The sequence below is a fragment of the Microplitis demolitor genome, chromosome 9 (genome assembly GCF_026212275.2).
Source record: "Microplitis demolitor isolate Queensland-Clemson2020A chromosome 9, iyMicDemo2.1a, whole genome shotgun sequence".
Classification (NCBI taxonomy): domain Eukaryota; kingdom Metazoa; phylum Arthropoda; class Insecta; order Hymenoptera; family Braconidae; genus Microplitis; species Microplitis demolitor.
The window spans coordinates 2,785,701-2,799,529 of record NC_068553.1 but is presented as its reverse complement, the minus strand read 5'-3'; the positions used below and the strand labels follow the sequence as shown (position 1 = coordinate 2,799,529).

At 31.9% G+C, this 13,829-nt stretch overlaps 1 protein-coding gene across 1 annotated transcript in view; it reads left to right on the top strand.

The window, feature by feature from the left end:
• Positions 1–11,084: 11,084 nt before the first annotated feature.
• LOC103573418 (uncharacterized) overlaps positions 11,085–13,829 on the top strand; it is a 66,759-nt gene continuing 64,014 nt past the window's right edge. The window contains exon 1 of the mRNA XM_053742022.1: positions 11,085–11,139. Coding sequence (XP_053597997.1) covers positions 11,085–11,139 — 55 coding nt within the window. The remainder of the gene's footprint in view (positions 11,140–13,829) is intronic.

Here is a 13,829-nt window from a genome sequence, read left to right as displayed (position 1 = left end):
ATTCTTCCAATTTCTCGTCACTGATTGTTGAAGGTCTTCCAGAGCGTGGTTTATCATTTAAATTAAAATCTCCGTTTGTGAATTTCCGAAACCATCTTCGACAAGTACTGTCATCAATAACACTGTCACCATAAGTTGCACAGATTATTCTTTGAGCTTCAGCAGCACTTTTTCCTTAATGAAATTCATATAAAAGACAATGGCGGATATGCTCATTACATACTTCCATTTTTAACTTAATAAAAAAATATATATATCGAAGATTAATATATTAAAAGTTTGATGAATTTAAAGAGTACAAACAGCTGTATATGTACATATACGTATTCATAGCTAACCTATAAATAGCTGTTAGATAACTCCATCTTTGAAAAACGGGTAGAACTTTTTTGTACACCTAATACTTAGCTGCGAATTGTTAAAAGTAAAATTTAAGAGCTTATAGGACTTTGAAGTGAAGAGTATGAAATATTCAAATTTCGCAGTCTTGCTTGAGATTTAATATCAACTTTAATTTATTGAGTTTTGAATTTAAGGGTTGAAATTTCAAAACTTAATTTTACAAGTTCAAATTTTTATTGATATACAGTCGAGTCTCGTTATGAGTCCGCTCGTTATGAGTCCGCTCGTTATGAGTCCGTCAACCAGGATTTCCACGGAAGACCTTCCCCCTCAACAACGTGAAAAAAAAATTAATTTCAGAGTCTCGATATGAGACCGTATATTCATGAAAAGAAATTAAGAGTTTATTTATCATATAAGTCCTATTTACATATAAGAAACATAACACTCAAGTAAAACGGACTATAACGAGATACTGGAAACAATCATGTACACACTCACACGCTTAAAAAGTAGGGGAAGTTCAACTCACGACTGTCGCCTGCGCTGACAGAGTGGGGGTACACAATTTCTTAGAATTATATTCCCCTACACCCCTTTATGCGGGTTTATAACGAGACTCGACTGTAATTTAGAGTTTTTTAAAATTATATATGTTATGACAGAGAGACTAATCTTGCCAAGTCTGGTCGCACCTAGTATTATAGTCGAATATTAGGGCGCCACTGGAAGATGGACTCGGCCTTCCAGAACCGGATGTTATATGATTTTATTTTAATTAAATTAATTTTATTTATTACTCAGGGTCGTTTGTAATATTTTGTGAGTGAGAAAAGGAATCGTAGAGTAGGCTGAAATAATGTTAATTCAAATTTTATTTAATTTAAGCACCTTGCTTTATTTTCTTACCCTGTGACAATATTTATTTCTTATGGCAAACTAATTTTACTTATGACAAACTAGGATTCTTATGACAAACTAATTTCTTATGACAAACTAATTTCTTATGACAAACTAATTTCTTATGGCAAACTAAATTCCTCGTCCCCTGGACGGTTACTTATGGCAAACTAAATTCCTCGTCCCCTGGACGGTTACTTATGACAAACTAAATTTTCCTCGTCCCCTGGACGGTTACTACACCCACACACCCACTTAAATTATCTCGTCCCCTGGACGGTAAGCCTTAACTTCAATTTAAAAACATCCCCTGGATGTATAATAACCTTATCATGTCCACCGGACCTAAATCACAGACACAGTTTTTCTTTACTTAAAATTATTGACTCTACATTCCTTTTTTTAATTCATGACTTCACTTTCTTTTACTCAATTTCTAAACTCGACATAAAAATTTCACCAATAAAATTTCCAGTATAAAAATTTCACAACTATTTAATTCTTATTTATTTTCCCTGATTTATTTAATTCATTTATTAATTTTCACTGTCTTATTTAATTCAATTATATTTATTAATTAATTAATTTTGGTTTTATTTTAATTATTAATTAATTAATTTTCCACTGATAATTTTCCCATTAATATCCAATTCCAAAATTTATATATAATTAATTTACTCCAAATTTCTGATAATTATTTTCATTATGTATTTTAACACTCAACTTAATTCACTGACAAAATAATCCGTTCTTAACTTTTACTCGACACAATTTTACCGTAATTTTTCTAGCGTCTTACTTTTGATTTTATAATTTTAATTAGAATTATTTTAACATTATTTTATAAATATTTTATGACTAATTTTCCGATTAGAATTACGGTTAAAATTGACTAGAACATTCGGGCGGTGAGTTGGCGTCGCAAGTCCTTAAATTTACGATCTTACACGCGGACAATTATTGTCTAGAGCGGCCGACAGGCCTGAATACTTTTATTAAGTTATGGAATTTAATTGAATTTAATTATCAAATAATTTACGCGGAAAAATTTATTTTATTCCAGCCGAGAGGCCTCGAATAGAATAAATTTAGAGTTACGACAGAACAACGAGTACCCGGCAAAGATTTTACGGAAATTTCGAGGGCGTATTCAACTGGCCGACGGGCCTTGAGATACCGATCTAATTTACGTAACCAGTAGAAAGATGTTAAGTAATTAATTTATAATTAATTCGGCCCTCTAATAATCAAATTAGAGGCCTTAATCAATTATAAATTTTACCTTGCGAACTCCAGACGCACTGAGTATTTTCCTGTTGCTGCTGTCTTGGTTCTGCTGGTGATGTTTGGGGACCTCTCAAGTTTACCGCCTCTCTCTCTCTCCAAATCAATTTTTCAATTTATAACCTGAGGGTTTTCTTCCTGGTGTACTCGTCGTCTCGACAACTCTCTTTCTCTCTTCTTTTTCGTTCCGCAGTCCATTATATCATTTCACTCCCGTTCACTATTCCGGAAACTTATTCCCACTACCTTAGACTAAGGAAATGACGAACGGACGGGCCTTAGTGATTCATGCGACGCCCGGTGACTAGTCGCAATATTACTCGTAACTTACGAGGTCATCGGCCGGTCATTGGCGGAACGAAATTCAAATGCAAATTAATTTAATTATTCATGTTTATTAAGTTTACCCTGTTACAATGTCTACTTATATTTTTTTCCGGTATGCTATAATTATAACTCACCCAACCACCAGGACATGATGCATATACACCAGGATAAATAACAACCAATACGAAAATTGATAATACTAAAATTCGGGAAGTTATTGTTTTCACCCCGATTTTCGAAAATCGAGTTTTCATCAGATGTCGACGTTTTGAGGTCCTAGGAAGCTATTCTGACTATTTCCAGAAGGATGTCGCGTGTGTGTGTGTGTGTGTGTGTGTGTGTGTGTGTGTGTGTGTGTGTGTGTTTGGTCGGCAATCGAAAGATCTTGTTGGCCCTCAACTTTCCTGAAAATTTCAGATCATTCAATCATGTACACTCATAGATATTGGCGAATCACGACAAAAAAAATTTTTTTTTTTAATTTTTTAGTGATTTCTCAGAAACGACTTGAACTGTCGATTTCATAATCTAATCAGCTCTAGAACATTATAAGCCACGTCGAATGTGACCTCAACCATCTCAATCGGTGGATTTTTTCGAGAGATGTCGTTGGAGAAAGAAATGGTAAAAAACGGTTTTTTCAAAAACAATGGCATACAAAAGTATTTTCGAGCTCGAAGAATGTGGCTGACCCGCAGGGTCAACCGACAGCCAGATTTTTTTTTACATTTTTCAGGCGGTACCCTACATTTTGCCCGCAGAAATGAAATTTTTTTTTATGGCCATTGAAAATGTTGTCTATTTACTTTGAATTTCTAACAACTTTTATAATAACTTGTTATAAACTTTATAAAATTGAAAGATTTATGAAATGTTATAAAATTTTATAAAATTTCATACAATTATATAAAATTTTATCTGATTATTACTCCCCTTTTAAGATCTTACCTTATAAAATTTAATAAAATTCTACAAAATTGTATGAATTTTGATAAAATTTTGCTCTGATATTTTATAAAATCTTATAAAATTTTATAAAAATATTTTTTCCCGGGTTACCATATTGTATAGTTGCGCTGACAAGAAATTTTTAATTAAATACATCCAGCCCAAAGTAGTTAACTTAACTTAAAAAAAATTTATAAGTTTACATTAATAATATAGCTCTACTGACTAGTAATTTTCAATTTAAATTACCCAACTCAGAACAATCATATTCACTGGCATCATCGTAATGTATTTAACTATATAGTGCAATCGACTATTTTTTGGTAGTACTGCTGACCATATCACTTTAATCATGGGTACAACAGCCAACAGCTGAGACTTTTTTTTACTACGTTTCCCGAGTTCCAAAAACTTATTTTTTCTCTTAGTGTATCATTCTATTTATTTCAACATCTGCATGTTTCCACTGTGATGCAAAATATTTGTGTACTTGAACTAGATAAACTCTAAAATATTTGAGATAACTATTTTTTAACAAGCCTCGTTTTGTCTATCATAGCTCCATATATTTTTTTCACATTTGACTTTTGATCTCAAACGATACTCAGCGTTGTTTTTTGGCCTTGTAAAATTTAAAATCCAGTAATACGTAACTTAAATTTTCCACTGTAATTTTATTTTTTGAAGTAGAATATTTACTATATATACATACATATATATATTGTTATTGAACTTTATACGTTATGTGTAATAGAATATGAACAGACTGAAATCATAATGTAACAAGGATCATATGATATTTTCGACATAATGGAAGATTGTGTTAAAAAAATGAAAATCATTAATTGAAGATATAACAAATATGCTTCTATAACAATAAGAAAAACAAGCTGTATTTATGTTGTTGTAAAAAATGCTACAAGTTAGCTTTTTTTAACAGTTGTCGAATTTTCTATCATTGCTTGAATTGTGAGAGATAGCGACTCGGCAACGTTACACTGATCGGGAAGCTTGAAAAGTGGAAGTTCACGTTGAGCTCTTTCATAAATTTCTTCTTGATTCTTTTGCTTACAGCCTCAGACATACTTCTTAAGCCTTTGACTATTTTAGCACCAAGTTTGTTTTTTAATAAATATTTATTTATAAGCACCAATATAAAAGTAACCTCTAAAAATTTTTCAAAACATTTAAATTCTACGACACGCGTCTTCTCATAAAGATGAACAGAGAAAAAAAAAACACGTGGCCAAATTGGAGAATCAACGCAATATAAATATTTTTTCACTTCTGCGCATGTGAGAGCAAGCGAAAAAGTTCCCTGTACCTCAACTAGTTTTTGTTATGTTATTAGTACTCAACATCGAGAGAATCGTCTTTAAAGTTGACGACGACTGCTCGGTAGAAACGTCCTTAACATGGAAAATGTCGAAGGAAACAATTGTCAGCTATAAAAAAAGTCAAAAATCCGCAGATCGGTCACGTAGAATTTTGCAGTACTCGAGAAAACAACAATCAATAGTAAATAATAATTGCTATATATTTTTAATTATAACTATTATATTATTGAATTTACGAATTAAAATGTAAAATATTTTTTATAGAAAATTTTATATCCTTTGAATTTAATACAGTATATTTTTTATCGTCTGTTAATAGTTTAACTGTAATCTATAAATTGAAGAATTATTTTACTTTTTTGCTTGAAGAAATTAAATAAAAAAAATTTCGAAAATCATTTTATTTCTAACTAGAAATTTTGGTAAGGCTTGCCAAAAAATCAGTTCGGCCCGAACTAGGCTTGTCCAACTAAGACAAGCCTAATTTGTATCTTATCAAATCTTTATGAGGCAAAATGAACATTGGCATGTCGAGAAAATTCCAGATTCGATTGTGATCACGAAACTCTGTGGCATTGCCAAAGCACGGCATATTATTTGAATTCTTGACTAGTAGGTAGCAATGAGAAACCTACGGTTTGCCGAAGTTTGGTATGCCAAATTCTGATGAAACTAGGAACGTCTGTGGCAAGTCGCACTCAGGCCTAACATTGGAATTTCTGACTAGTAGGTAGCAATGGTAACTATGCCTACATGTATCCCGACTGAAATTTTAGTGCGGCATGCCGAAATACCGATTCGGGATGAATGAGGCTTTCCGAAATACGGCAAGCCTAATTTGAACCTTGTCCGGTTCTTATGAGGAAAATCGAAACTTGATATACTAACACTTTTCCAAACGTAGTTGTTATTAGAAGTTTTCGGTTGGTCTTAAGTTCAGTGTATCTTTCAAATTCCTGACTAAAACGCAATAAGGATGACCAAAGGCTTACTAAAGTTAGGTATTTCAAATTTGGCTATTGTTAGGAAAGTCTTTGTCATTGCCTAAGTTAGGTATATCTTTGGAATTCCTGGCTGGTACCGAATAATATTTAAATAGCATAAATAAACTTAAGAGCCACAATCGGTGGTGTAGCGTAGTACTTAATTTACTCTTACCCGTTTTAGGGGGAAATTAATAAATTAATTTTTTTTTTATTGACAATACGTAAAAAATTCCGTAGATCATGAAAATAATAATGAAAAAGCTCAAATCGGCCGCGTTTTTAAAATAAATAATAAAATAACAATCGAGATGCCGAGACACCTTGTATTTTCATGAAGAAACTTTTATCTATTAATGTAAAGCCCTATGATGACGAGCATTAAATTAAAGAACGATAAATTCTGAATAAGAAAAGTGAAAAACTAATCCCTTAGAGTTTATTCTGTTCACGAAAACAATTAATTAAAAAAAAAAAAAAAATAATTAGTTGTTTGCATTTAGTCACGCTGTTGGTAACAGAGCTGCAGAAACTAAGCTAAAGGGCGCGCGCAAGCCCTGGCTTAGTGGTTTTCATCCACTACAATTAAAAATGGCTTCATCATCCTATGTTATGGAAATTATTTTTTAATTTTATTAATAAATTAGTACTAATTTTGTTATTTTGATCAGCACGAAAATTAAAAATATATTTTCATTATTTGACTAGGGGTAAATCATATTGCGGGATTAAATTTTGAATGTTAAAAAATTGACAACTCACAAAGGTGCAACAAAATGCAATAGCTGCAACGTCACTTATTACGATGTAATGTGTTTCGTAAATAAATTTTTATTTAAATTTTCGTAGACAGAGATAATGGAGAAAGTGTTTTAAACGTCATTACACAAATGCTATATTAATTAAACTGACATTAAAAACTATTTAGCACCCGTAGTGTAATGTTAAGAAAAGCAAGTTTTCTATGAATTCCCTGACGGTTTGAAACCACGGTGGAAACACGGTGGATTTGAGCCATTTTATCACCGAGATTACAAGGTGTTGCCACCGTGGTTCCACGGTGTACTCAGAAAATCGTTTACAGAGTGGGTCTACGGTGGTTACATCGTCTAATCACGGTAGATACACCCTGGAACCACGGTAGTGAAATGGCACAAACTTACCAAGGATCAACGGTGTTTGCACTTCTACGGTGTTTTCATCGTAATTTAAATACGCCAGGGTATTAAAAAAACCCTATATTAAGTAGATATGAATGTATAGTTTATATTTCATCCATCAATTTACTTAAATATATTCAGAGTCAGTGATATCTGGAAATGTACATTTCAAATTGTTATTCATGTAATCAAGATGCGAATAGGAATAGCGAGGTTGGATTGTGTAGACAGAAGTGAGAAGGATTCCAACAAAGTCAATTTCGTTATTTGCGTATCTACTTTCGAACCCCCAGAATGTTCATCCATCTATACTTTTATTGAATTTTTTTTCAATGCGGAAAAATAAAATGAAAAATTTTTCATTTTTATTTATTTTTCGCAAACTTGTCGTGAATTTGATAGAACTATCAATTTCATGCCAATAGATATACAATTTTTCTTTTATATACTCATAAATTCTGAATAAAAATTTCAAATGAAATATTGAAAAAAAAAAAATCTTTCCTTTTTTATTAATATAAGGCAAGACAATAAATTATATCAAATTTTTTTTCCCTTATAAATTTGTTTATTTATTCTTTTCAATAAAAGACAATCGCTTATAAAATTAAATTTTTTATAAATTATTAAAATTAAAAACTTACAGGACATATCCATGTCAACAAAAGACATTAGACGATCCGATTATTTCAGCAGTCGAAAATATTCTTTGTATTTTTTTTTTTATGGTGTAATCGCTTAAGCAACTCAGCAGAGTTCAGAAGCACGTGCTTTTGATTCTCTGATTGTTTTAAACAAGTTGTTTTTAATGATAAGCCCCGCCCCCTCCCGCAATGAACCCGGGAAAAAAATGATATATAATTAGATATAATCATATATAATTATATATATTTACATATAGCCTTATATAAATATATATATTTATACATTACTATATAAATCTTTATAATTTAATTATATATAAATTTATACAATCATGTGTTTATGTACAAATGTATGCAACTATATTATGTTATATACAATCATACATATATGTACATTTGGTAGAAAAATTTTGATATAATTATACAATCGTTCATTGATGTCTTCGATTTTCTTAAGTTAATCTGTATGCAAATGAATATGTACATGATTATTTTCATAGTCATGGTAGAAGAATGCCTTTAATAGAAATATAAGTCGACCGACCCATAACACGACTCGACTGTATCATGGATTTACAAAAATTAATTATTGTAAGTAATTTGTTTTAAACGAAAAGTACATAATGCTTATTACAAGCGCCAAGACATAAAACTTTGAGGTAATAGGAGATCACTTATAACGGAATCGCTTACAGCGAGTTTGTATTTATTCATTATATATATTTATACTGCACAGAACCAACCAAGTCCTCGGAAAAAAGATATCATCCACATTCAAATTATTTTTATTATTGAATATATTTTTTCATATTAGTATTCGCTTTTAATAATGAGTTCTTTAAAATTCAAGACGACGAAAAGAAAGCCTCGTTGTTTTAAATAATAAATTTATAATGCAATCACAAGCTAATAATTTGAAATAAAATATTTATTTATGTAAAGATATTTGAGAATCAATTAAAATTAATTCAAGAGCAACGTTGTAAGCAACTTGAATAAATTTAACAATTGAATTGTTGAAATACCACCGAAAACATGTCACTCGTGTTTCTAAGAGCTCATATATGTATATATATATCCTAAGCAAATATAAATCTACATGAGCTCAACGTCACATAGAATTTGAAGCGATGCATCTTGTGGTAGCAGATATACAACAACGAATAAGAATTGCATGCAAACGGAATACTTCTCGTCGTTTCTTGTCATCGTGTGGCTTCAGTGGTGTATGTTGATGACATGCAGTACTCTGACAACACTAGGTCGACGTACGATGTACGTCTTACGATCTTATGTATTGTATTGTGTACAACCTCAGTTTGAAATAATAGCTGATGTCCCACCACCAATTTGCAATATACACCGGATAGAAGTCTCCAAATACGAACTATACTAGACTTATCTTTTTCCGACAGTTCTTTTTTATTTCTCTTATATCCAGCATATACACTGTAACACTCGAAAGCTTTTTTCATGAAATATATATGCTCTTGCTATCCTCTATATCAAAGCTTGAGATCTTATCTTGAGCTGGAAAAACTCTTATCTACAATTTTTCTTGATCCGCAGCTTGAAGCTTTCGTAGAAAAAAAAAAAAAAACAATTCTTTATTTTTTTTTTTTTTCAATGTGAGCCTAAAACTTCTAGCAAGTTTCAAATATAGCTAATAAAATTGAGAAGATTTAAAGGTAAAAGCCTTACGAATTGTTTTCATTTTCTTTTTACTTTTTATACACTTTAGGTTCGTTTAAATTCTAAAAGGTCTATAATAAAATTTAAAAGTTTGAATGTTCGAACTTTGAGTATTTTTTTTCCCGGTACAGTAAGAAATTTCAAGAAATGACCAATGTATTTCATGAGAATGATTTTCATAATGAATTAGATAGAAATTTTTGAAATATTTATTAGGGGAGAAAAGGAGAAATTCTGGGCTATTGATCTATTCATTGAAAAGATATGAGAAAAACATAAAAGTAAAATTTCTTTTTCGATTCATGTTTCACTAAGTAAACTCTTAATTTGTTCAAAACTTTTACTTTATATGAGGTTGATGCGACACATGTTGACGTAGCCGTTAGTTTGTTACACTATTCGACTTTCATTTTATTTCTGATTGGCTCAAAACTTTCATGACGTCAGTTGATTAGCAAAATTCATTTTGAAATTTTTCTGGGCCAAGCTCAAGTTTTTGTCTGTCTGTTTAATTGCACGGAAAATAAATAATCACTAACAGCTAAAGATTTTTTCTATAGCTGCAAAAGATTAAAAATATGTAGCTGCTCGCAAAAAAAAGAAAACTAAACTCACTTCACAGTACATATTTTTTTGTCAGTATGCTTAGAGTTCCTTTGAGACTAAAAGAGACTAATGTTGTTAAGCAACATATATTCTAAACAAAAAAAGTAAAGTTTGCCCCATAACTGGGCGTCCACAGCTACTCTAGTAGCTTGTCACTAGATACATAATATCAAATGTGTGATTGCTATAAAGGCTTTTATTTCGACTGTTCGTGCTGTTTCGAATCATCAAAAATTGCTACGTAGCAACTGGTTGAAATAAATATTCTAAACCAGTAGTACTTAGATATTTTTACTTATTTGTACTTAGATTCACTTCAATTGACTAGGGAATTCACCGTAGAAAGAGGTGAATTTTACTGTGACACCGTGTTAACGTCACTCAATAACTTAATCTCTCATATAAATCTCATTAATCACCAAGCATTTACTGTCAGCCACGATACTCTTCCCTTGCGAAATCGACCTAAATTGTACCCTTTTCTTTTCTATGTAGATCTATGGATACTTAGAAATGTTTGCAACATTACCATAAGTGTTTTTTTCTTTTAGCAAAGAAATCATTTCATACTATTATCAGGACCATTTCTATATGGAAACATGAGAATAATTCTAATGATTCAGTTGCGATATTCCGTAAAGACTCTTCTTTTTTGATGATTGATCGATGTGACAGAGTCAAAGTCCACTCTTTTTTACGGGAGCCGTTTCCTCACCTATTTCAGATAGACATACGTTGTGTGTACCTCTAGCTACCCTCCAGATGACACCCTTAATCGAAAAATATAATCAAGTGACGACCAATGGTGGATATTAACCGGAAGTATGTCAAAGAACACACCTAATTAGCATGAAAAGAAAGATGGCGCCCATTCCAAATGCATACCCGGAGGCTGATAGAGCATCATCTCATCCGGGTGATTGTCACCTTCACCTGCAACTCCGGTAAGACAATTTTCAATGTGAGGTCTAATCTCAGCCACCACGAGCCCAAACCTCTGTGGGGCACATTTCTTCCATCTCTGGAAGTAAAGAAACTTTGGACGAAGACGGTTAAGTAAGATCCGTAATACCAGTTCTCTGTACTGGCGAACAGGTCACATCAAAAAAATTAGTACGACGCGGCTCCACCTTATTATGCTATAACGACTCTCCATTTACATTGCATTCAAATTGCGGACGAGCTTTTATTCATTTTGTCCCATCCCTAAGTCTTTAAGAAAAAACAACGATGGCGCCCACTCACAACTTCCATAACGATGGGAAAATTTTCTCGATATGGAGACTCAATACTCATTCTAGTAACCAATCCTATGGTCACAAATCGATCACTTTTACTAAATTAGACGCATAAGAATCATTTCTATAATAATATTGTTCCCAAGAGTAAAGGGGATGTGTCATAACTACTATTTATACTCGCTCATTTTTAGGAAATTATATGACTGAGCTTGAGAAGAAATTACTCTAGTTTTTAGTTAAATTGCAGCTTTAATTACATCTATAAAATTTTCGTCATGGATGAGACTTCTTTGAAATAGCGCATGCAATTTAAAAGAATATTTTTTTCTAATCTAATAAGCATAATTATTTTTTTTTTTTTTAATAGTATATGCATTAATCACATGGCATTAAATAGCATTTTACGCTTGTTTCAGATACTAACGGCCGGAAAAATAAGCAGAATAAATAAAAAACACACCGACTAACAGCTTTCAAAAGCACATTATGTCCTCGTCAACGGCAGTTTCATTCCTCCACATCGAATTCAACTGAAGTACTTACGGTAAGACGGAGATGGGGAAAAGTTGGGTGGGTAGCTAGCAAAAAACGAAGCGAGATAAGAAGAAAATTGCTGAATGCAGAAGCCAATTTCTTGCACGTTCAACGAATAAAAACGACGCGTTGAAAGGTGATTTAAAGAAGCTTGTAAAAAATAAAAATAAAACTACTGCGACTGATATCCAGTTTTTGACAGATGCTATCGGTGATAAAAACAGATTTTTATAAATTCACAACTCGAAATAAAGATGGCTTTACCGGTAAATTTAAATTTATTTGAAAATTAGTTATTCGTCGGTATAAATTATTCGTGATAAAAATGAAATACAATCGGTTTATTGAGTAATTCTATTTATATTTGTGCTTAATTGATGTTATTTTATGACCCATTTAAACAATCATTTTTTATTACTTATGAGATTAATAAATGATACTTAATGGCCGGACATAGCAAGATCTCAAGATTTTTAATGACATAAAAAAAGTCAAATGACCTAGATTGTAATCATCAGCAAAAATCCTCTTATCGCCTGGAAAATAAATCACTCCAGAATGATCGAAGTCAAAGAGACGAAAATGAGTAGACAATATTCTATTAAGATTTATGTATGCAAGCGTATTTTGCCGATTATAAAATAAGAATGAAATGACAACCGATGATTTTAAAATAACTGTATTCAACCGTAAAATATTTGGTAAATATTTTACGGTTGAATACAGTTATTTTAAAATCATCACCAAAGATATTTTAGAGGATACTCAAGACCAGATTCCAATCCATTTAAAAAACATGCAGTGGAAGCTCCCTAACTTTGACAACCAGGGGTGAGGGGCTTGAAATTCCTTAAATCAAAGTCATTACACTTACGGCACTAGAGGAATACCTCTTACTTTTTTGAAAGAAATAGGAGCGGGGGGAATTCGAAATTAGGAAGTGTAAAAGTTGGAGATTTTACGGTACTGTAAAATGACAGCTCTTATCGTTACATCAAATGTTAATTTTTAGATTGTAATTCCAACCATATCAATATATTTTCATAGCACTTGCATTGAGACTTGGGGTTAAATTCCGGTTTAACAATCGAAACGAGTTCAATTCAGACCACTGCAAATTACCGAGTTAATACTAATCAGTTTCTTTCCTAGAGAGAAGTCTGTCTCATTTCTACCCGCTGCATAAGATTTTAACTCCATTTCATCTTTATCAAAATTACGTCAGTTCATTGTAAAATTCAAACTAACCACATAATTTTAACAAACCAAGTTGATGATTGAACCTAAGTATGGGATATTGGTCTTAAATTGGCTTTTTTTGATGGGCTCCAGATAATCAAACTCTAAACTCCAATACAGGGAATCATTAAAGATATAGTTAAGAATATAAGACGAAACGCCATTTCGTGATTGGCATGGTCCCAGTGAACCTCACCTTCATATGACATTGTCTTGTTTCATCTCTCGCCATACAATACAACTGTTTCATGTCACCTGCATTAAGACTGCGAGTTTTCTGTTTATTTGTTAGTCGAAAGAAGCCAATTTTGAACCAATGTCAATTTCCGGATAACCATTGATCAATTTGTTCTCTAGAGACGAAACTGTCTCGTTCTTACCCAGTACATTAGTTCTTAACTTTATTTCATCTCAATCAAAATCAGATTTGAGAGGAGTAAACTTTAGAATGACCATAAAAGCAATCGATAGTTAGATTAGCATGAAAATACGATTCAGACTCAGTCACAATACTTCGCTAATTTAACTACAATCGACCAAGCTGTCAATTGAATTTGATCTTGCAATATTGGGCTCAAATTGTCGTGTTTCA